The sequence below is a fragment of the Pipistrellus hanaki genome, assembly GCF_964339955.1.
Source record: "Pipistrellus hanaki genome assembly, chromosome: 13".
Taxonomy (NCBI): domain Eukaryota; kingdom Metazoa; phylum Chordata; class Mammalia; order Chiroptera; family Vespertilionidae; genus Pipistrellus; species Pipistrellus hanaki.
In genome coordinates this window covers 27,213,357-27,235,079 of record NC_140515.1, presented here as the reverse complement: position 1 = coordinate 27,235,079, position 21,723 = coordinate 27,213,357, and the positions used below count along the sequence as shown (strand labels likewise).

The following is a 21,723-nucleotide window of genomic DNA, read 5'->3' as shown; positions in this document are numbered from 1 at the left end:
CCCAGGTTCTATTCTGGTCAAGGGCATGTACCTGGGTTGCGGGCACATCACCAGTAGGGGGTGTGCAAGAGGCGGCTGTTCGATGTTTCTCTCTCATCGACATTTCTAACTCTCTATCCCTCTCTCTTCCTCTCTGTAAAAAATCAATAAAATATATATATTTTTATATATATATATTATTGAATAAAAAATATATTTTATCAATAAAAAATAAAATATGTTTTATTGATAAAATGTATTTTTATCAATAAAAAAATAAAATATATCTTATTGATTTTTTTTCAGAGAGGAAGGGAGAGGGATAGATAGAAACATTGATGAGAGAGAAACATCAACCAGCTGCCTCTTGCACACCCCCTACCGGGGATGTGCCCGCAACCAATGTACATGCTGTTGACTGGAATCGAACATGGGACCTTTCAGTCCGCAGTCCGACGCTTTATCCACTGAGCCAAACCGGTCTTGGCAAAACAGATACTTTTTATTCTCCCCCTGGAATAGATGAAACAGGGACTCAAAGTAACGCCCTAACTTAACCCAAGATGACACAACTATTGACAGCCAGCATATACAGCAAGCACCCAATCTCTTAGCTATCCCACGATACCCGGGCTTCTCCAAATTCAATCTGGACACAAAACTAATGACAAGATAATGGTTGACTTTATCAATGTATATTTATTTTATAAAAATAAAAGGGGAAAAATCATGATAGCAGGATTATTTAAAATAGGGCACACTGAATATAAAAAAGCATTTGTTTCACAAAAAATTCTGCAACAGGACTTTTCAGAAATATACCCATTGCACAAACATTCGGTACATGCAGAAATCGATGTTTAATTTCTTTATTTTATAAAACAGGACAAGTGCATTTTCAAAGTACTTCTGTAGCTATGTCTGACCTATTCTTTCCAACAGCCCACGGGAGGGAGAATGAACAGGTATTACTGACAAGGAAACTGAGGTTCCAGAAATGACATGATTGACGTAATTAGCAGCAGAATCAGAATGAAACCAGTTCTTCTGATTTTTTTCATCCAGCTATAAATAACACATATTTTCGAAACAAAAGCTCCATTAGAAATGTTAGCATTAGTGGGACAGGAGGGTAAAGATGTAGACAGACATTAAATAAATATATGTGGGTTGCAAGGCTTACAAAAAAGAAAGCAGAAAACCCACGGAGCCCTTTGCCAGGTGTCCGGCCTTTGTCACACTCGAGACGTTGAGACATGAGTCAAGACCTGCACTGGGACACAAGGCGGACGTCTTTCCGGGCACGGAGGTGTGCAGGCGGCCGTCGGCAGATAGGACCCAGAGGTTATAACTCTGGAAAGTGCCTTCAGCGTTCAGAACGCTCTGTCAGGTGCTGAGGGGGGAGAACTGGGTAACGGCATCTGCTGGGGCACTGACGTCAGCACCAGGAACCTGCCCCCATCCTGGGCCCACGGACGGGTTTGTGCTTTCCTCTCCTGAGGAAACAGGTCCCGGATGCAAGGGGCTCCGTGGATGCTGCTTTCTCTGGAAGCTGCGGCCCCGTCTCCCCTCACTCACTCCGGACGGTGGAGGTTTCCTGCCCCCGGGTTGGCTGGGGTTTGGTTTGTATTCCCTGGGAGACCTTGGATTTCGCCCCCGATCTGTTTTCTTGATTTGACAGTTGTCTTTCCAAGAGAGGACCAGGGTCCTCAGCTGTGCTCTGGCGATCAGGGGCCGAAAAGCTCGATGCTGTCCAGTTTCTCCTCCTTGTAGAGCAGGATGTCCTCCATCAGCTTCCTTTTGGCCTCATTGATCTCGATTTTCCACGAAGTCTCTGTAGTTGATGTTCAAAAGAAAGTGTTTTTTGTTTTTTTTTTAAAAAACGGCACGCATTTGGAAATAGGTACTACTATCCTAATTCTTAGAAAGCCAGACTTGGTCACAGTTTCTCACTTAACTCGGGTTTCTGAGTCTGAGTGTATGAGTGTTCTCATCATCTCGGCCTTTGCAGGAAAGCCCTGCCACCTGTGCCCACTCTCAGAGAAGAGGGGGCTCTTGTGCTCCTCCCCGCTGGGGAAGCGGGTGTGTGTGTGTGTGTGTGTGTGTGTGTGTGTGTGAACACTTACACCCTCTCTTCTTCCTCTCTCTTCCACAAGGGGGAGGAGCAATAGGAATGGCCAGAGCCTGGGACGTTCATTGAGCTGTGCTTACTAGGGGACAGGCATTGAAGGCTTTCCAAGCTTACTTTCAGAAGGAAGCCCGTGTATTTGGATAGAAGGTATCTTTAGAAGCAGAGGGCGAGGATGGGTCCATATTATGAAGCGAGGATGGAGAAGTGGGCAGGGACAAACCACACAGGGCCTTGCTGGTCTGGAGGAAGAGTTTCGACTTGGTCCCTAAGGGCAATGGGGAGCTACACAAGGAGTGACATGAGTTGCTTTTAAAAGCCACTCTGGTTGGCTCCTGGAAAAAGGACTGGTGAGGGGCCAGAGCGGATCAGGGAGGACAAGGGAAGGCGTGCGGTCATCTAGCAGGAGGACAGGAGCTTACATGAGTTAGGGCAGTGGTCAGCAAACTCATTAGTCAACAGAGCCAAATATCAACGGTGCAACGATTGAAATGTCTTTGGAGAGCCAAATTTTTTTTTTAAACTTAAACTTCTTCTAACGCCACTTCCTCAAAATAGACTCGCCCAGGCCGTGGTATTTTGTGGAAGAGCCACACTCAAGGGGCCAAAGAGCCGCATGTAGCTCGAGAGCAGCAGTTTACCAACCGCGGAGTTAGGGGGAGGGGTGCAAAGTAAAGAAGCAGATGGACCGAGAGACATTCAGGTCAATGGCTAGGACTCGGTGATGGACGACATTGGGGGACGGAGAGAGACAGAGGTTTATCTTGGTGCAGTCAGATGGTAGGTGAACGGCTGAGTAACCAAATGAACGTGTGACTAAGGGAGATGGGAGGAACAGATGATGGGCTGAGTCAGGGATATATACATGTGTATAAGCATTCAGACCCCTACAGACTCACCAGCCTGGGGAGGCTCTGGACTGGCACAGGCCTCAGAGGAGGAGTCAGCCCGCATTCCCCCGCTGGCCTGCACCCTGCCTTCTCCGTCCTCTGTGGGGGCAGGCGAAGCAGAAACCCCAGACCGGGGTGCTGTCCTCCAGGAGGAGGAGGCATCGAGGCTAGAATTGTCCACATCATCTGTCTCTTCTGGAATGTTGGAGGAAGAGCCTGTGCTCTCAGAAAGCCCGCCACAAGGGAGAGACGTCTCCTGACCTCTGAGCCGCTCTTCCACAGCAGCCACAGAGCCACACACCTTGGGGAGGAGAGACACAAGAACACTCACCACAAATTCTTTCTGAACTAAAACAAAGCTAACAGATCTCTCAGGCCTCAGAAGAAAAAGACACTGAAGAATCAAATGCTTGCTGCTTTGGCCTGGAAGAACAGCGTCCTTCTTTTGAAAAGAGCTGAACTTGCCCCAATCTACCCTAGCTATAGATAAGACCACATGACCAGAGTGAACCAATCACAGTATCCCGTTCCTCTAACCTTAATGATTGGTTCAGGTTTGGGCATGTGACTAATGCAGGCCAATCAAAACCCTTCTCTGGGATTTTTTCCCACTTAAAGCTTTCTAGTGACATAGCCAGATGTTGAACCATGCACAGAAAATCCATTTATAATAGGTGAAAATGAAGCCCAACCACAGAGTAAAGCAGAGACAAAAGGTGGAGAGAAGCCTCACAGGCATTGACACAGATAGTTGCACATTTTCTGGTGAGACCCTGATTCTAGCTACCCTTGCAGTGCCTGTCCTATCTGCTGTTTGGTTAAATGAGCTAATAAATACATTCTTTCATTCATTGTTCACATCGCCGCCATCTCTCTCTCTCTCTCTCTCTCTTTCTCTCTCTCTCTCTTTCATGTTTCTAAGAGTTTGAGTTGAGTTTCTATCACTTCCAACTACAAATGCCCAGAATAATATAGACACCGTCCTTGAGAGCTCTCCTGGTGAGGGGAGTTAGGAAAATCAGAGAAAGGCAGGGAGGGAACGTTTCTTCTTTACACACAAACTCACACAACGAGCCTAAAGCGTACATACCCTTAACAGCCCTAACCGATCTCCTTCGCTCGGTCCCTTGCAATCTACAAAGCACATTTGACACATGATGCCCAATGAGGTTTTTATAGATAAGAAAATGAAAAGATCAGAGGTAAAATTCCCTGCCTAAGGCCACCCAGCTAGCTAGCGCTGACCACTGAGCCCAGTCCTGTTTGTCTTCAAGTCCGTGACCCACCCGATCTCTCATCTTCCTAACACCAAAAGTGCTCTGCCCCTTTATTCTCCATAGCAAATGCCTCCTCCACCTGCAAGGCCCAGTTCAAATGTCACCCGTTGAGGTAAATCTTCAGAGTATATACATGCCCAATAAATACCTGCCACTCGAAAAACTACCCTCCTCTGTAGCCAGGTGCGGCCATGTAACGAGGCTCTAGCCTACGCAGTGCGCGAGAGAGTGACATGTGCATTCCCAGGCCACACCTTTAAAAGGAAGGGGATGTGTTCTCCTCTTCCTTCTAACCCCTTTCAGTTGCTGGCAGCTGTGATGACCTGAGCTAGAGCAGCCATCTTGGTCTCTGAAACAGAAGCCACACAGTAAGGACAGCAGAGCAACAGGTCCAACAATATAGGACCAACAATGGCTCCCCAGCACTGTGGCAGGGCCACGTCAGCTCTGGACTGCCTACATCCACACTGGTAAGCTAAAGAGAAGAATCTTCTATCTCCAAACGACTGTATTTTTGGAGTCTCTTCATGACAGCAGTTTCTTTAAGCACGTTAACTAATACACTGAACAACAACAACAAAAAAAACTAATGGAAGGCCGAATGAAAGAAGAAGCGGTTGAGGAGAAAAATCTTTTAGCACGTAAATCTTATTATGCCCTGCCCCTGCTCAAGCCCATAGTGACTTCCTCAAAAGCCCGACTGTGCTTGCACAACCTCTATTATTGGCCACTCCTCCCTCAGCAGACTCATCACGAGCCACTCTGCCCCAAGGACTTTGTGTTCCAGACTCTCTGACCTTCTTCTCTCTTGACCCTGCCAAACTCTCTCCCGACTCACGCTATTTGCATGAGCTGTTAGTTCTGCTGGGACAGCTCTTCACCGGCTTACACTTCCGAGGGAAAGACCTCTTTGGCGGGGCCCCTGTCATACACTATCCCAGGCTCACCACACAGTCACTCACTGTGCACTGTCTGTGAGCTCCAGGAAAGTGGAACTGGCCTTGTTCACTGATATACCTGCCCCCCAGGGCCCAGCACACAACTGCGGGATGCATGACTGAGCACATGGCATCAGAGCACAGGAGAATAGCTCAGGCAAAGAACAATGACTCGGGTTTCTAGTTCCTGCCGCATCATGGTGCGACACGATGGACATGGGGCTGAGCCAGCAGTCTGGAGAGCTCTGACAGAAACTCACTCTGCGGCCTCCTCATCTCCTCTCTCTGGGCCTCTGCGTCCCCAGCTATAAAACGGGAGGCTTGGGCTATGGCGGTTGTGTTGGATGAAGACTTTGGTCAGCGATCACAAACCCTATATAATGATGAGCCGTTAAGGTGATGTCTGATTGAAGCCACAGGTGGGGCCTACAGCTCCCCACAGTCCTCTTGCTGCCAACAGCAACGCCTGCGGGACTTTCTAGGAGCCCCTCTCTGCCAGACGCCACTTGAAAAATCACTCGGCTAGATTATCTCTAAGCCCTCTCAAGCAGTAATTTTGACCTTAGAAAGACCAGGCAGCAGTGTCCAAATTTATACCTGTTACCATGGAAACCACCTTTACATCGCCTATCCATAAGAAAATGTTTTCCCTCCTGCGGTGGTTGATTTCTGCGGTGTCTGCCTAGCCCACAAGCTAGAAATGCTCCCTTTCTCCAGGGCCTGGCCCCTTCTCCTTTCAGGGACTGACCTCCCCTGACCACCAGGTTTCCATACTGGACCCTATGCCCCTCATCTTACCTGACTGGCCAAGGGGGCCAGCCCGACCCTAGCGAGGCCAGTCAAGTTCTCTCTCTGAGATGCTGGAATGTGGGCCTGGAGACTTGGTCTCTCCATGGGGCAGAACTATAACATATAAGTGAATATGGCCACATCTCCTAACCAAGAAAATAAAAATAAAAAAAATAAAAGAGAGCCGAAACCGGTTTGACTCAATGGATAGAGCGTCGGCCTGCAGACTGAAGGGTCCCGGGTTCGATTCCGGTCAAGGGCATGTACCTTGGTTGCGGGTACATCCCCACTGGGGGGTGTGCAAGAAGTAGCTGATTGATGATTCTCTCTCATCGATGTTTCTAACTCTCTATCTCTCTCTCTTCCTCTCTGTAAAAATCAATAAAATATATTTTTTTTAAATTAAAAAAAAAATAAAAGAGAGAAGAGGAGGAATAGGGCAGGTTCAGCAAAAGCCTCTGAGTTCTGTTAATAACCAAGGGTGTGTCCCTGGGCCCCTCAGGCCAGCGGCCCGTGGCCCTCAGGCTCGTAAGACACCCTTATCCACGTACTGCCCTGTTTTGCTGATGTAAGTTTCAACACGTTCTGCTACTTCCACCCAAATACAGCCCTGGAATTACTACACATAACTAATACACATAATTAATAATTTTCAAATATTAGCCCGAGCTATTTTACTGGGTGATCCCAACATCTCAGTGAAGGGATCAACCCCGAATCTTAGCCTAGTCCCTGAGAAAGCAAACCCATGCAGCCTGGGAAGAGCCCCGCTGGGCCAGGACAGAGCTCCTGGCGCGGAGAGGCCGGGAACCAGGCTCACCTCAGCCAGGCTGGCATTCCGCCTCCGCAGGCAGAGGCAGGCGGCCGTGGCCAGCGCCGCCGCGCAGTCCTTGGGCAGAGCCCCCGCTCTCCTCTCCAGGTATTTCTGGCAGATCTCCTTCGCCATCACCTTCTCCACGCCTGTCCTCCTGCTGCTGCTCGGAATTTCGTGGAGGAGTAAGTCCTTCTGTGGAAAGAACAGTGGACACGCCCCTGAGTGAGCTTCAGGCTGTGGGAGCCAGGCACACTTCCTCCCTCACCTCCACGACTGCGCCAGAGCTGCAAAAACTTCTCAGAAAACCAACGGGAATTTCAAAATAAGTTCAAGGATCCCAGAAACGAGCAAAAGAGCCAAGAACTGGGGAATAGCTAGATGCCCTGCATGTACAGGGCATTCCACAGTACACTAAAAAATAGCACACATGCAATGGCTTAACCTTTCTAGGTAGGCCTCAGTTGATTAACCAGCAAAATGGGGATAATAGGACTAACAGAAAGATTAAACGACATAATGCACCTGAAGCATAAAGTTTAGTACTTGACTAAACAGTCAACAGTTTTAGTGATAATAATAAATAGTAAAATAGCTATCTTTCATTTATTTTTTAAAAATATATATTTTTATTGATTTCAGAGAGGAAGGAAGAGGGAGAAAAATAGAAATATCATCAATGAGAGAGGATCATGGATTGGCTGCCTCCTGCACGCCCCCTACTGGGGATCGAGCCTGCAACCCAGGCATGTGCCCTGACCACAATCGAACCCAGGACCCTTCAGTCCACAGGCTGAAGCTCTATCCACTGAACCAAACCAGCCAGGGCTATCTTTTATTTATATAGTATTTACTACATACTGAAAACTTACATTAATAATTTGATCTCATTAACAATTACAGAGACAGTCTCTTGCAATATAAACTAAACATTTTAGGATTTTCGCCCATGAGGGTAAAAACTTTACCTTGCTCACCTCTGTATCTCCTACACCAAGAACAGTGCCTGGCACACAGTCAGTACTTCATAAATGTTTTCACAAATTATACATAACTTATATTTTGTATAAGCTTCATCTTTTAATTTTTATGTAATTTTATTTTAATTATTTTTAATTTCTTTTTTGTCGGAGAGGGGGGGAAAGAGAGAGAGAAACATTGATGTGACAGAGATACATTGATTGGTTGTCTCCCAACCATGACCAGGGACTGAACCTGAAAACCAGGCATGTGCCCCTAACCAGGAATAGAACCTGTGACCCTTCAGTTTGTGCAAGCAATGCTCCAACCACTGAGCACACTGGCCAGGGCTAATTTATTATTTTTAATAGAAGTTATTAATTAAATATAAAACAATTAGTCTTTATTGCTTTATACAGCTTTTCATATAATTACACTTACAACTTAGAAAAAAGATAATATCAGAGATTATCAGACATGGGTTATAATATTTGTATCAAAAATAAAACAAGAGCCGAAGCCGGTTTGGCTCAGTGGTAGAGCGTCGGTCTACGGACTGAAAGGTCCTGGGTTCGATTCTGGTCAAGGGCATGTACATTGGTTGCGGGCACATCCCCAGTAGGGGGTGTGCAAGAGGCAGCTGATTGATGTTTCTCTCTCATCAACGTTTCTAGCTCTCTATCTCTCTCCCTTCCTCTCTGTAAAAAATCAATAAAATATATTTTTTAAAAAATAAAAATAAAAAAATAAAACAAGAGTCCCCACTCTGCCTCAGTTTCCCTCTCCAGAAAACAGGTTATCTGAGGATCCAATAATACTTAAATGCTTGACCCCATCAGAAGCTGAATACCAGGAGACTAAAAGCTTCTTGCTGGCAAGGGCTGCATTTTTTAACACCCCTTTTGCATAATTCTCTCGTGTGAGCTCTCTCTTTTAAATGTGTATTTCTTTAAAGAGCGTATTATTTACAGATATGAAGGTGTCCACCGTGTCCAAAGTGAATGCCCTGAAAAGAACGACAGATGGAGATGCTCACCCTTTGACTACCCCCAACCCCACAAAATCAGGGTTTCCTCTAGCGACAGTCATCAGGAGAAGCCGAGAGCACTCGGCGGCAGGGCGATGGGAGGAATGAGCAAGCCCACCTGAGCCCATGATGAAGCTCAGCCCTGAAAGTAGGACAGTCGCTACGGGAAGTACACAGCACCACCCAGGAAGCTGCACTAACCATGACTCTAACCGAGTCTCAGAGCTGACTACCCTGGACAGGAAACATGAGGCCAGAGAAACAAGGACACCGCATAGACGTCACCACCAAAGCTGGGCTGAGGGAGCCCATAGGAAGAATGACCCACTTTCTGCAGAAATGCAACGACACCCACAAGGAAAGGGGGGAGAGGCACAGTTTCTTAAGGCTTTTTAAGACTTTTCTTAAAAAGCCTTAAGAAACATAACCAAAGGCAAATATGGAGCTTGCCTGGATCGGTTTCAAACAAAACAACTTTTAAAAAGCAATTTTTGAGGGGGGTGGGAAAGGTCGGGGAGAGGTCAATGGGGGGAAAAGGTCAATAAAGAATTTTAAAAAGAAAACAAAAAGCAATTTTTGAGATGATTTGGGAATTCTAAATATAGAATGGGCATTAAACAATATTCAAAAATTTAGAAAACTTTATATGGATGCAATAACATAATGTCTGGAATTTACTTTAAAGTACACACACACAGAGTTTTGGGGGCGCAAAGAAATAAGAACAGCATGATGTTGATCACTGATGGGATGGACACACCAATGTTCTTTATATTCTTTTCTTTACATTTGAAATTGTCCATAATAAAAAGGGCTTTTAAGAACTAGCCGTGCCTACGCAGAGAGTGAAAGGGGAGTGGGGGAGGGGAGGGACATCACCTGGTGGGCTCCTGTCAACCAACATCAAGTCAGAACCCGCAACCCGGGCATGCGCCCTGACTAGGAACAAACACCACCTTTCTGTGGGCGGAATGACACTCCAAACAGCTGAGCCACACCAGCCAGGGCAAAACTAGCTTTTTTAATAAGTGATATCCTTCACATTTTTAGAAACCATTAACAAAAAGAACCTTCTAGCAAATTTCCTATAAGCGCCTCCAGAGCCTTTCTCCTGTGACATTCACCCAGGGAGCCTCAGAGGACGGCTGAGAAATGCATCTCAAGAAAACAGTGAGGAGATGGGAAACTGCCCCAAACTACCCAAACCACAACCAAGCTGCTTAAACTGACCTCTTTGTGGTGTCCCGAGCTCGGTGCCCAAAGGGGGCGGAGCTCAGGGAGCTCAGTAGAGAGACAAATTGTGACCTTCTGTGCATAGGGGAGACCTTCAGCGCTCCATCCTAAAGCTCAGGGAATGCTATTTATTGGGGCCCAGGCACAAAAAGCCAGCCGCTCCACTGGCCTCCACATCAAGTCAGAAACGGGGTTCCCCTCTCAAACTGATGAAGAGGACCAGAGCTTGCACAGAATTTCAATCTCTGCCAAGGACATGGGTTCAAATCTGTTTGACCGTTGATCTCACTGAGGAGCATGAGACAAGTCTCTTCACCTTGGCCTTAATTTTTTCATCTGTAAAATGGGGATGATGATGATAATACTGAATTCATGTGGCTGGACTTCCATGAGAATGAAACTGTCAAAAGTGTCGGGGTTGAGAACTCCAGGATCTGCAAACCAGAAGACCTGACTCAGAATTCCAGCTCTGGCATTCAGCACAGCTGAGATTTCAGGCAAACCCCAGAGCTGGCTTTCCTCGTCTATAGATGAACATAATGCCTCTATCAATCTCATAGGGATTCAGAGATGACTTAGAAAGATAATGTATGGGCCTGGCCTGTGTGGCTCAGTAGTTGAGCGGCGATCTAGGAACCAAGAAGTTGCTCATCGGCAATCAATGATACTCTCTCATCATTGATGTTCCTACATCTCCCTCTCCCTTCCTCTCTCTGAAATCAATAAAAAAAAAAAAAAAAAAAAAAAAGAGAGAGAAAGATAATTTATGGAAGGTGCCAGAGTCAAGCTGTGTTGTTATATTGAATATATTTTTGAAGTGACACTATACATAGGATAGTTCTTTGAACCTACCAAATATGGACATTATTGAATTTATTACAGAAAACCATTTAAAAAGGCTGAAGTGAACTTACCAATTTGAGGACAACCCCGTTTGATTGCCTGATGTGTAAAGAGGAGAAATGAGTTTTCCTGAAACATTCTAAGTTCTATTATATCATGAAAAGTAATTGTTAGCTGGCGGGTGGGTGTGGGAGGTTAAAGCTACTTTGTGGAGATGCGAATCAAACCCCGGTCTGAGAGCTCGTTAGCATCTGTAAAAGGGGTGCCCTCTGACCCCTCCTGGCTGTGAGGCCCAAACACACCACCCAGCTAGAGTGACCGGTTTCCTTACCAGGTAAACTGGGCTCCGGTCGGTCTCCATCGCAGGGATGCCAGTGAGGACCTCAGCTAACACCTGCAGAGAGCATGGAGTTAGCACGTTCACACACGCATGTACAGGTCAAGAGAGAAGCTTCTTCTCAATAATAGAGTCTGAGCTTCAGGCTCAGCTCTGCCATTGGCCAGCATAGACACATGCCCAAAGTCTGGAACATGAGATCCAGTGCTTATAGAAGGTTCGAATGAACTGATAGCAAGGTAGGGAGGATGGAAACCAAATGTGTGTGTATTATCACCAATTATATATATACATATATATATACACGCACACACACACACATATATGCACACTTATATGAATGTATACATAAATTATATGCATATACACATACAGGGTAGGGCAAAAGTAGGTTTATGGTTTTTTGTATGAAAAATGATACAATAATTAATAAATAATAATACAAGAATAAACTGTTTCACATATTCATAACTGTAAACCTACTTTGCCCTACCCTGTATAATATACACACATTATATACACACACACACATGCATATAGTTCTATATTTATCTATATACACACATACATATGCACATACTATATTTTAAAGATAATTTCATTAAAAAAAACACACATCAGAAATGGTAAGCAGGTATTGCTACATCAATCTCAGGAAAGAGGAATCCATGTGCATATATGTATTCTACGCAGAAAATCTCAGCAATATTTATAGCATGTTTCATCTATATGCCTTTTTAAAAAAATATGTTTTTACTGATTTTAGAGAGAGGGGAAGGAAGAGGAGAGAGAGGAAGTGAGAGGCGAGATATAGAAACATCGGTGATGACAGAGAAAACTGATTGGCTGCCTCCTGTAAGGCCCCCTATTGGGGATTATGTCCTGATCAGGAATCGAACCAGTGACCTCCTGGTGTACGCCGGGATGACCCTCAACCAACTGGGCCAAACTGGACGGCTATCTTCCTTTATTGACATTATTTGTTCATTACTTCATCCATTCACAAAAGGAACAGAGACCTGAGCCAGTGTAAGCCACCCAAAACTGATAAACAGTGGTATGTGTTTTAGTAAATGGGTGGCCTGCTTTGAACAGGAATTCTTGGCAGAGATAGAGCATGGTGGTTAAGGACTCTACAGTCAGACAGACCTGGGTTCAAATTACTTTGTTCCTTAGATGTGCAGGTGAGTTTTAGGCAAGTGACTAAAATGAGGTGTGTCCTTGTTGGTAAATGAGGATCCAGCAATAGTGAGTATAAGGGACTGAGTGTCAAATCTCTCTTCCAAGCCCTTTTAGAAGCAACTTATAAAAGGTTCCCTTTCACTGCTGAGAAATCCTCTCTTCCAGAGAAAGGCCCACTGGGTTGGTAACAGACAGGCAGGGGTCAGGAGGGGGCAGTAGCGGGCACCCCTGCGGCCAGTGCACAGGAGACCATTGAAAAGACTCCCCACCAGCAGTGCCAGGAAGGAAGGGGAAATAAATACACAAACACTTCCTCTGCCTCCCCGACATGCAGGCCCTGTGCAGGGCCCTTTACAGAGTCACTGAGTGCTCACCAAACACACACACACACACACACACACACACACACACACACACACACACTGAGGAGCACAATGCTCCCAGTAAGAGAAGCCAAAGTTCAAAATCACACTGTTCGTCAATGGCAGGGCTGAGAGAGAGTGCAGGGAGCCAATGGGCACTGAATGAATGAGTGCATGAATGAATGAATGAATGAACAAATAAGGAAGTCAATTGCTACACTAAGAGCTGAGTTAAAAAAAATCAAGAGTAAACATAAATCAGGAATGAGGGTGTAAAGGCAGGAATAATAAAATAAACCACTATAATCATCATCTTGATATTTGCAGAGAACTATGTTAACCAGCATATATATATATTTAATCTTCATATATATAATTTACTCTCCATTTTACAGACGGCAAAACTGAGGTCCAGAGTTATAGGTGATATGCCCTCGGTCACACAGCTCAAAGTAACTGAGCTGGAGCCCAAATCCATGCTCTTAACCTCTGTACTACAGTGCCTGGTGGTTTGGGGGGCTCAGTGCCCCCAGGAGTCTGGGGGAGCCCTGATGAGCTTCACTGAACCACCCAGTGAGGCTGACAGGGGCAAGGAAACCAGAAGAGCCCACGAGCTGGGAGACAGACGGAAGCAAAATCTGCCGTGTGGATGTGGGGCCGAAGGCAGAAGGTGGCTCAGAGGGAGGGCACTAGTGAGTAGGAGAGGTGGACGGCCAGGGGCTGAGGTCAGAGAGAGGAAGTACAGAGTTGAAGGCTGGAGAGGAAGAAGAAGGCAAGGTCCAAAGTGCACTTTGCTTGTTCCTGGCAGATGTCAGCCATGGCGGTCACTCTTCTCAGCCAGTATTTCCCAGACCAGGTTCCCTGGGACACGGATGCCGAGAGATGCTGAGAACACAAGGTTCAGTTATCAAATTAATTTGGGAAACCCAGCTTACTGTTTTCCCAGCGGTGGTCAATTCACAATGATCAGATTAAGAGCTCGTTATCATATTAAAGGCTCTGATTAATTTTGTGGTAAAGAAATCTGCTTGACTTTGATTAACCCAGATTTCTCAAACCTATTTGCCCCCAAAACCTTTAAACACACCAACCCTACAGAGATCTCAAGGAATTGGTGTTCTGTAGAAATACACAGTGGAGACTATTTTCAGGCCATGAGCTCCTGGGGGAGGGATTGTGTTTTAAGTCACATTTGTAGTCTACACAAATTCTACATATAGTAATGCCAAACAGATGGTGGTGAGGATGAGTAGATGGACAGTGAATAGATGTGTAGCTGATGGATGGATGAGTGGATGAATGTTGAATGAATGATGATTGGAAAGACGGATGGACAGATGGACAAAAAGATAAATGAACAAAGACAAACACAACTGGATAGAAAATTAGACGGCTGGCTGGGTGGGAATCAGGGAAGTCAAGAGATAATAGATTACTACAGTCTGGACACTTATGAGGGGCTTTGCTTCAAGGGTTGGCAGATTTTTTTTTTTTCTTTAACAGACTAGATTGTAAATATCCTATATAATAAAAGCCTAATATGCAAATCAACTGAATAGCAGAACAACTGGTCGCTATGACACACACTGACCACCAGGCGGCAGACGCTCAATGAAGGGCTGCCCCAGCCCGCAGGCTCCAGGCCAGCCAAAGCGGGTGCCAGCAGGAGCCCCCACAGAGGGAGGCAACTGGCGGTGGCGGGAGGGCGGGGGGGCAGGGCTAGGCCAGGCAAGATGGGTGCTAGCAGGGTGGGGAGCAAACCTCAATCAGCTTACCAGTTGCCCCACAGAATGGCCCTGGTTGCCGGCCAGGCCTAGGGACCCTACCCATGCACGAATTTTGTGCACTGGGTCTCTAGTTTTAAATATATTTTTTTAAGTATTTTTTTTATTGATTTCAGAGAGGAAGGGAGAAGGAGAGAGAGATGGAAACATCAATGATGAGAGAGAAACCCACTAGAGATCGAGCCCACAACCCAGGCATGTGCCCTAACCAGTAATTGAACTGCAACCTCTTAGTTCATATGTTGACGCTCAATCACCAAGACACGCCGGCTGAGTGAGAGTAAATAGTTTAGGCTTTGTGGGCCACAAACCAAGTCTCTGTCACATATTCTTCCTTTGAAAAAAAAATTTTTTTTTAATTTTTTATGAATATAAAAACTATTCTTAGTTATAGGTCATAGGCTAGTTTTGGCCTGTGGGCCATGGTTAGCCAACCCCTCCTGCACTTGGATGTAACATATCTATGAGCCTCTGTCATAGCCAGTGCTTCCACGGGAGTCAGGGAAAAGACAGATGAGTATCGAACCCCCCTCAGCAGAGAAGGAAGCTCTTACTACTCCACAGCTGAAGATGTCCACGCGCTTCGTCAGCTGCCCCACTTTGATGAAATCTTCCGGCAGGTACGCAGCCGAGGCCTGGAACAGACAGGTCTTCATCCTGGTGTACTTTGACCGTTTACTGTCAGGACACAGGGGAGCCTTTGGGTGAGCCAGCATGGGGGTGAAGTTTTGATCCAGCAAAACATTGGAGCTGTGGGAAAGAAAGCAGAGAGAACCCTCTCATGTGGGGCTGGACAAGAAGCGGTTGCCATGGAGACGCTTTTGGGGAAGCAACTTAGCCATGAGCAGCGTCCGCTGCAGCAAGTTAGCGTCCCTGAAGACCCTCCCCGTGGAGTTTCTGAGAGAGGAGCCTACTCCAACAAGCCAATGGAGACGGAGCTAAGATTAACTCTGCTGCCCTGAGTGAGGACGGCATTCAGTGTGGTCAAAGAGGTGCAGCCTGAATGATCCCCACAGATGCCCACTCCGATCACCCTCAGCTGGCCACGCCCATACAGGCCGTGTTGGCTCAGTAACCTCTGAGGCTTCTCCGACCCCCAGCTCTGGCCCGGCTGACACAAGTCTAAATGCCAGCATCCTTCGTGACTGAGCCTGTCCAGATTGTAGAAAATCAGAGCAATAAAAATATTCCTGAACCTAGTTGTCTACTAGTAAACCATGGGAGGGAACTCTCAAAAAGTACTCCAAAGGGGACAAAAAAAACTCAGCTATATGTGTACAAATATTCAATATAGAACTAACCCTCTAATAGTTTTTTTAAAGTAGACACCAATTCTAAAGTCTACTATTAGGAGTGGGTAAGTAAATTATGGGCAATCCGTGCAATGGAAGACTAAGAAGTCACTGAAAATGATGACCCGCCATGTGGGAAAATGTTCATCATGTTTAAGTGAAGCAGGGGAAGAGACTATGACACGGTAACCAGGTAATGGGGCGACCGTAGGGCCAAGCCTTCTGTGTGGGAAGGGGCTGAGAAAAGAAACGGAGAAATGGGGCCAGTGGATGAGTCAGAGTGGTGAGCCAGGACCACCCCAGGCCTTCCGCTTCCTCTCTGTGCGACCGAATAAGAATCAATGGGGAGGGACAAAAAGGAGAGAGGGCTTTTGGGGAAGCGTGGGTTCTATGGTTTCAAGCTCAATTTTGCCGAATTCTCTGTTACCTTCTGGGATCTCTTCCCGTGTTGCCGGTCCCCAAATGGGGAACTCTTGCTCTCGGATGGTTGGGACCGTGACGGCCGGGGTGTACACTAACCTGCAGGAAGCCCCCCTAACACGAGTTATGTTCACTCTCGGGTACACAAGCGGGCGAGGGGGGTCTCCGAGAAGACCCCAAGCACAGAGCTCAAAATCCCAGAGGACTTGGCAGATAGGACCCAAAGCTCAAGGACCCGGTGCAGACCAGCTGGCTGGGTGGAAAGTAAACTCCATCACGGGTGCGGGGTGCTTGCTGGGAAAACACCCGCTGAGAAAGACAAACGTGGTGACAGGTAGGCGGTTTGTGCTGACAGCAATCAGAAACACTGCTCTTTAAGGATGTGACAAAGAAAGGAAGACCTGAAGGAGGTGAGGTGGGGGGAGAAAGGCGAAGAGAAGAGAGACAGAGGGAGAGGAAGGGGACCCTGGAATGAGGTACTGTCTCGTCCCTGCAGCCAGGGCCCGTGGCAGGGTCCAGCCCTCCTCCCTCACCTCTTTTTTTTTTTTTAATTTTATATATTTTATTGATTTTTTTACAGAGAGGAAGAGAGAGGGATAGAGAGTGAGAAACACCGATCAGCTGCCTCTTGCAAACCCCCTACTGGGGATGTGTCCACAACCCAGGTACATGCCCTTGACCGGAATCGAACCTGGGACCTTTCAGTCCACAGGCCGACGCTCTACCCACTGAGCCAAACCGGTTTCGCCACCTCCCTCACCTCTTGATGTTGCTGTGGATGATGTCCAGGCTGTGCAGGTGCTCCACGGCGCGAAGCAGCCCTGAGACGATGCTGACGCGCTGGGGCCAGAGGAGGGGGTCTGAGCCACCCTGCGAGAAAGTAAGGGGGTGAAACAGTGACACCTGCTCCCTTTAAAGTCCCAGCGGCAGGGTCCTGGGCTCCTGTCTCTCCTCCAGCCCTTCCCGTCCTCCGCAACGGGGCTTGCCCCGCATGGGTTACTGGCAGGGTGCCGGTCCTGGTATCTGACAGATCCAGGCGGTGGAGGTCCCAGCTCAGACATGCACTAGTTCTGTGACCCTGGAAAAGACACGACCTCTGCGAGCCTTGCTTTCTTCAGGTGAAAATGGAGCTGTTAATCCCTATGCTGCAGGACTGTGGTGAGGGTTCAAAGAAGTGTATGGCATGTCCCTCCTAGAGAGTCTGCCACACGGTGGGTGCTCAACACACAGCAGCTATTTTTATCATGACTATCACAGGCAGCTCTGGGATTTTCCTCTAGGAGGGGCTGGCTGGGAGGGGAGCTGGGGAGCTTGTGTTGGCACACCAGGCCCTGGACCTTATGCCCATTTGTGTGTGTGTGTGTGTGTGTGTGTGTGTGTGTGTGTGTGTGTATTTGGGGAGACTTCACAAGGGATGATGGACATTGTGGGGTGGGCTAACGTCTGCTCCCTTTCCTCGGGTGCCACCACTGTTGCTCTAAGACTGAATCTCCAAGCTAAATCATCACTTATTTCTCAAGTCCTGTCTGAGGTCCCACATCCTCTAAGAACTGGCCTCACTGATTTCTTCTCAAAAACTCTGAAATGTGGAGCCACATGAAACCAGTTCGAACCCTAGCCCTGACACCTGTCAGCTGTGTCCCTTGGGAAAGTCACTTTGCCTCTCAGTGCCGGACACTCCTCTCTCAGAAAATGGAGAAAACCTGTTGGGCTGTGGCAAGGCCTGGAGGAGACATGTGCAAAGCCCTTGTCACGTGCCTTGTCACACACAGGAGGGGCTCAGCGAGGGCATATGGTGATCATTATCTTACTATGATCATTATCTCACCATGAATAACTGCCAAAGGAAGTAATAATTCCATGTGGAATAATTTTTTTTCCCTCTGAGAATTTTATGGGAGGAATGTTTGCTTTTAAAATTGTAATTCTGCCTGGTCAGCGTGGCTCAGCAGTTGAGCATCGACCTATGAACCAGGAGGTCATGGTTCAATTTCTGGTCAGGGCACATGCCTGGGTTGTATGCTCAATTCCCAGTGTGAGGTGTACAGGAGGCAGCTGATCAATGCTTCTCTCATCCTGATGTTTCTATTGCTTTCCCTTCCCCTCTGAAATCAATAAAAATATATTTTAAATAAAATAAAACTGTAACTTTATATTTTTGAGCCTTTTGGCTAAGATCAAGTGATAAAACTGTAATTTTTGTTGTTGTGTTGTTAATCCTCACCAAAAGTATTTTTTCCATTGATTTATAGAGAGAGTGGGAGAACAAGAGACAAAGAGAGAGAAACGTCACTGTGAGAGAGACATATTGGTTGCCTCCCCCATGCGCCCCAATGGGGGATTGAACCTACAACTGAGATATATGCCCTTGATCAGAATTGATCCACAACTCTTCAGTCTGTGGGCTGACACTCTAACCACTGAGCAAAACCAGCTAGGGCTAAAGCTGAAATTTTAATAAGTATTTATTTTGAAATAAAATTTTGCATCCACTTTTCAATACTTTGAATCTTTAAAAAAAAAAAAATATATATATATATATATATATATATATATATATATATATATATATATATCCCTCTCCCTTCCAGAGAGGAAGGGAGAGGGATAGAGAGTTAGAAACATCAATGAGAGAGAAACATCGACCAGCTGCCTCTTGCACAGTCCCTATTGGGTATGTGCCCGCAACCAAGGTACATGCCCTTGACAAGAATTGAACCTGGGACCCTTAACTCTGCAGGCCAACTCTTTATCCGCTGAGCCAAATCAATCAGGGCTGCATCTTTTTTTTTATTGTCTAAAGTTTTACATTTGTCTTCTTTTTTCCCAATTAACCCCCACACCCCAGCCATTCCCACCCCAGGCAAGCACCCACTGCCTCAGTGCCTGCATCCATTGGATATGCTAATATGCATGCATACAAGTCCTTTGGTTGCTCTCTAACCACCCCCCTCCCCTACCATTTGTCTCTAGATCTATTCTTGTTCAAATTATGTTGATCATGAGGGAGGAAGAGACTGAACATAAACTGTGCACCTATGGATGAGGACAATGAGGGGTGGGGAGGGGGTGCAGGGTAGGGTGGGAACCTGGTGGAGGGGGAAAGAAATGAGGAACCTTTGTAATAATATGAACAATAAAGATTGATTTAAAAAAAATTATGTTGATCATTATATCCCACATATGAGGGATATCATGTGATATTTATCTTTCTCCAACTGGCTTATTTCGCTTAGCATAATGCAGTTCCATCTATGCTGTTGCAAATGGTAAAAGTCCCTTCTTTTTTATAGCAGCATAGTATTCCATTGTGTAGAAGTACCACAGTTTTTACTTTGTATCTTTTAATTATTTTTCTTGTCCTATTGCATTGGCTATCATGTCCAGAACATTGTTGGGTAAATTTAGTGCTATGGGATATTTTATCTTAAACGAAATGCCTGTTGCCAAACAACATTTTTATAGGGTTTTACCTGAAGATGCTTAGGCAGATCTTATATATCTTGGACTAACTTCTCTTGAAAGGCCCCCCCCCTCTCTCTGGACTCTTATATGTCTTTAACCATTGATTCTCTAACTGGGTACAGCCTGGTCCCTGCCTTCTGACCGTGGCCCAGCCTCTTACCTGGCACCGGAGCCTGTCCTGTAAAGAACCATTTGCCATGTAGGGGTAGATCAAGCTGTAGAACTGTTTTCCAGTGCAGATGCCCAGCAGAGGTAAGACATTGGGGTGGCAGCATCTGAAATTGGGTATTAGTGCAGAGGCGAGGCGTCAGACAGAAAGAATAATCCAAGACTGCTCCCGTTCCCCACCTCCCATACCTCCTGTGCCCTCCCCGCTGCCCTGAGGGCCCGGCACCAGGGGAGGAAGATGAAAACTGGCGTGCCTCCGAGCAGCTGCCTCCCTGCTCTGTGGCCTGTGACACCTTAACCACCCGTCTTCGGGAAGCGGAGGCTTAGAGACTAAGGAACTTGCCAAGGTTACGGCTAGCAAGCAGTGAAGCCAGGGTGAGACTGCAAGTCTGTTTGACCCCCAGGACTGGAGTTCTTCCCCAAAATCCTCTTCCGCTAAGTCTGTCACCCATTCCTTCTGACTCCTCCTGCCCTCTTAACCACTCCTTCCCGGCCGTTTTCCCTAAGACCCTCCTCTTCACCTCCCTCTGAAACCTGAGTCTCCCAGGCAGGGCTCATCATCTTGTATTATAAGCCGTTTCTCTAGGTATTTCTGCCTCTATGAGGAACGCTCCCAAATCGCTCATCTTCATGCTCTAACAGGGGTCTTCAAACTACAGCCCGCGGGCCACATGCGGCCCACAGAGGAGTCTGATCCGGCCCGCCAGGTTTTTTGGGCAGTGAGCGCAGCCGAGGTGTTACAGTAGGAATTAGTAGTTCATATAGTCCGGCCCTCCAGCTCTCTGAGGGACCGTGATCTGGCCCCCACTTTAAAAAGTTTGAGGACCCCTGCTCTAGGAGGCGAACAATCTAAACTCGTCAAGTCCCAAACCCGCGTCTCCACCCACAGTTATGATCGCAGCAAAGGACACCACCATCCATCCAATTTCCTAGAAACCCTCTTACCGCCCCCACCTAATTATTATGGGCACTGAAATCTGAATTTTTTAATTTATGTCATGAAATCGTATTTTTATTTTTTTCCCCCCAAACCATTCTTAGCTCTCGGGTCATACAACACAGGCAAGGCCAAATTTAGCTTATGGGTCATCATTTGCCAGGTCCTGCTCTCGATCTGGATGTTAAGATGGATTCACTCTTAGAATTGGAACCAGGAAGTCCCTGCCAATCTCAAAAAAATGAGATAGGTCCGGCCAGTGTGATTCAGCAGTTGAGCGTCTACCTGTGAACCAGGAAGACACAGCTCAATTCCTGGCTGGGGTTGCAAGCTCGATCCCCAGTAGGGAGCATGCAGGAGGCAGTGATTGATGATTCTCTCTCATCCTTGATGCTTTTATCTCTCTATCCCTCTACCTTCCTCTCTGAAATTAATTTTTTAAAAAAACATTTTTTTTAGCCGAAACCGGTTTGGCTCAGTGGTAGAGCGTCGGTCTGTGGACTGAAAGGTCCCAGGTTCGATTCCGGTCAAGGGCATGTACCTTGGTTGCGGGCACATCCCCAGTAGGGGGTGTGCAAGAGGCAGCTGGTCAAGGTTTCTCTCTCATAGATGTTTCTAGCTCTCTATCTCTCTCTTCTCCTCTCTGTAAAAAATCAGTAAAATATATTTAAAAAAAACAAAACATTTTTTTAAAGTGAGATAAAAATAGATTTCTCTCCCCCAGGATCAAAGGAGTTGGGCCAGGTCGAGCCAGGTTTCTTTTATAATTCTATTCTACATATACAGTTGTTAAACAGAAAAAGCGTGGACTATGGTGCCAGAGCAACCTGGGCTCAAATTCCGGCTCTGTCACCTCCTTGCTGTGTAATCTTGGACAAGACACTTAACCTCTTTTCGCCTC

The 21,723-nt window shown here is 46.6% G+C and overlaps 1 protein-coding gene across 1 annotated transcript in view; it reads right to left on the bottom strand.

Annotated features, from left to right (window-relative positions):
- Positions 1-658: 658 nt before the first annotated feature.
- Positions 659-21,723, bottom strand: part of IRAK2 (interleukin 1 receptor associated kinase 2) — a 58,420-nt gene continuing 37,355 nt past the window's right edge. The window contains exons 7-13 of the mRNA XM_084901957.1: positions 19,878-19,992; positions 17,013-17,122; positions 15,095-15,290; positions 11,207-11,269; positions 6,822-7,007; positions 3,007-3,298; positions 659-1,813 (exon numbers count right to left, since the gene is read on the bottom strand). Of these exons, the coding sequence (XP_084758083.1) occupies positions 1,707-1,813; positions 3,007-3,298; positions 6,822-7,007; positions 11,207-11,269; positions 15,095-15,290; positions 17,013-17,122; positions 19,878-19,992 (1,069 nt within the window). The 3' untranslated portion in view covers positions 659-1,706. The remainder of the gene's footprint in view (positions 1,814-3,006; positions 3,299-6,821; positions 7,008-11,206; positions 11,270-15,094; positions 15,291-17,012; positions 17,123-19,877; positions 19,993-21,723) is intronic.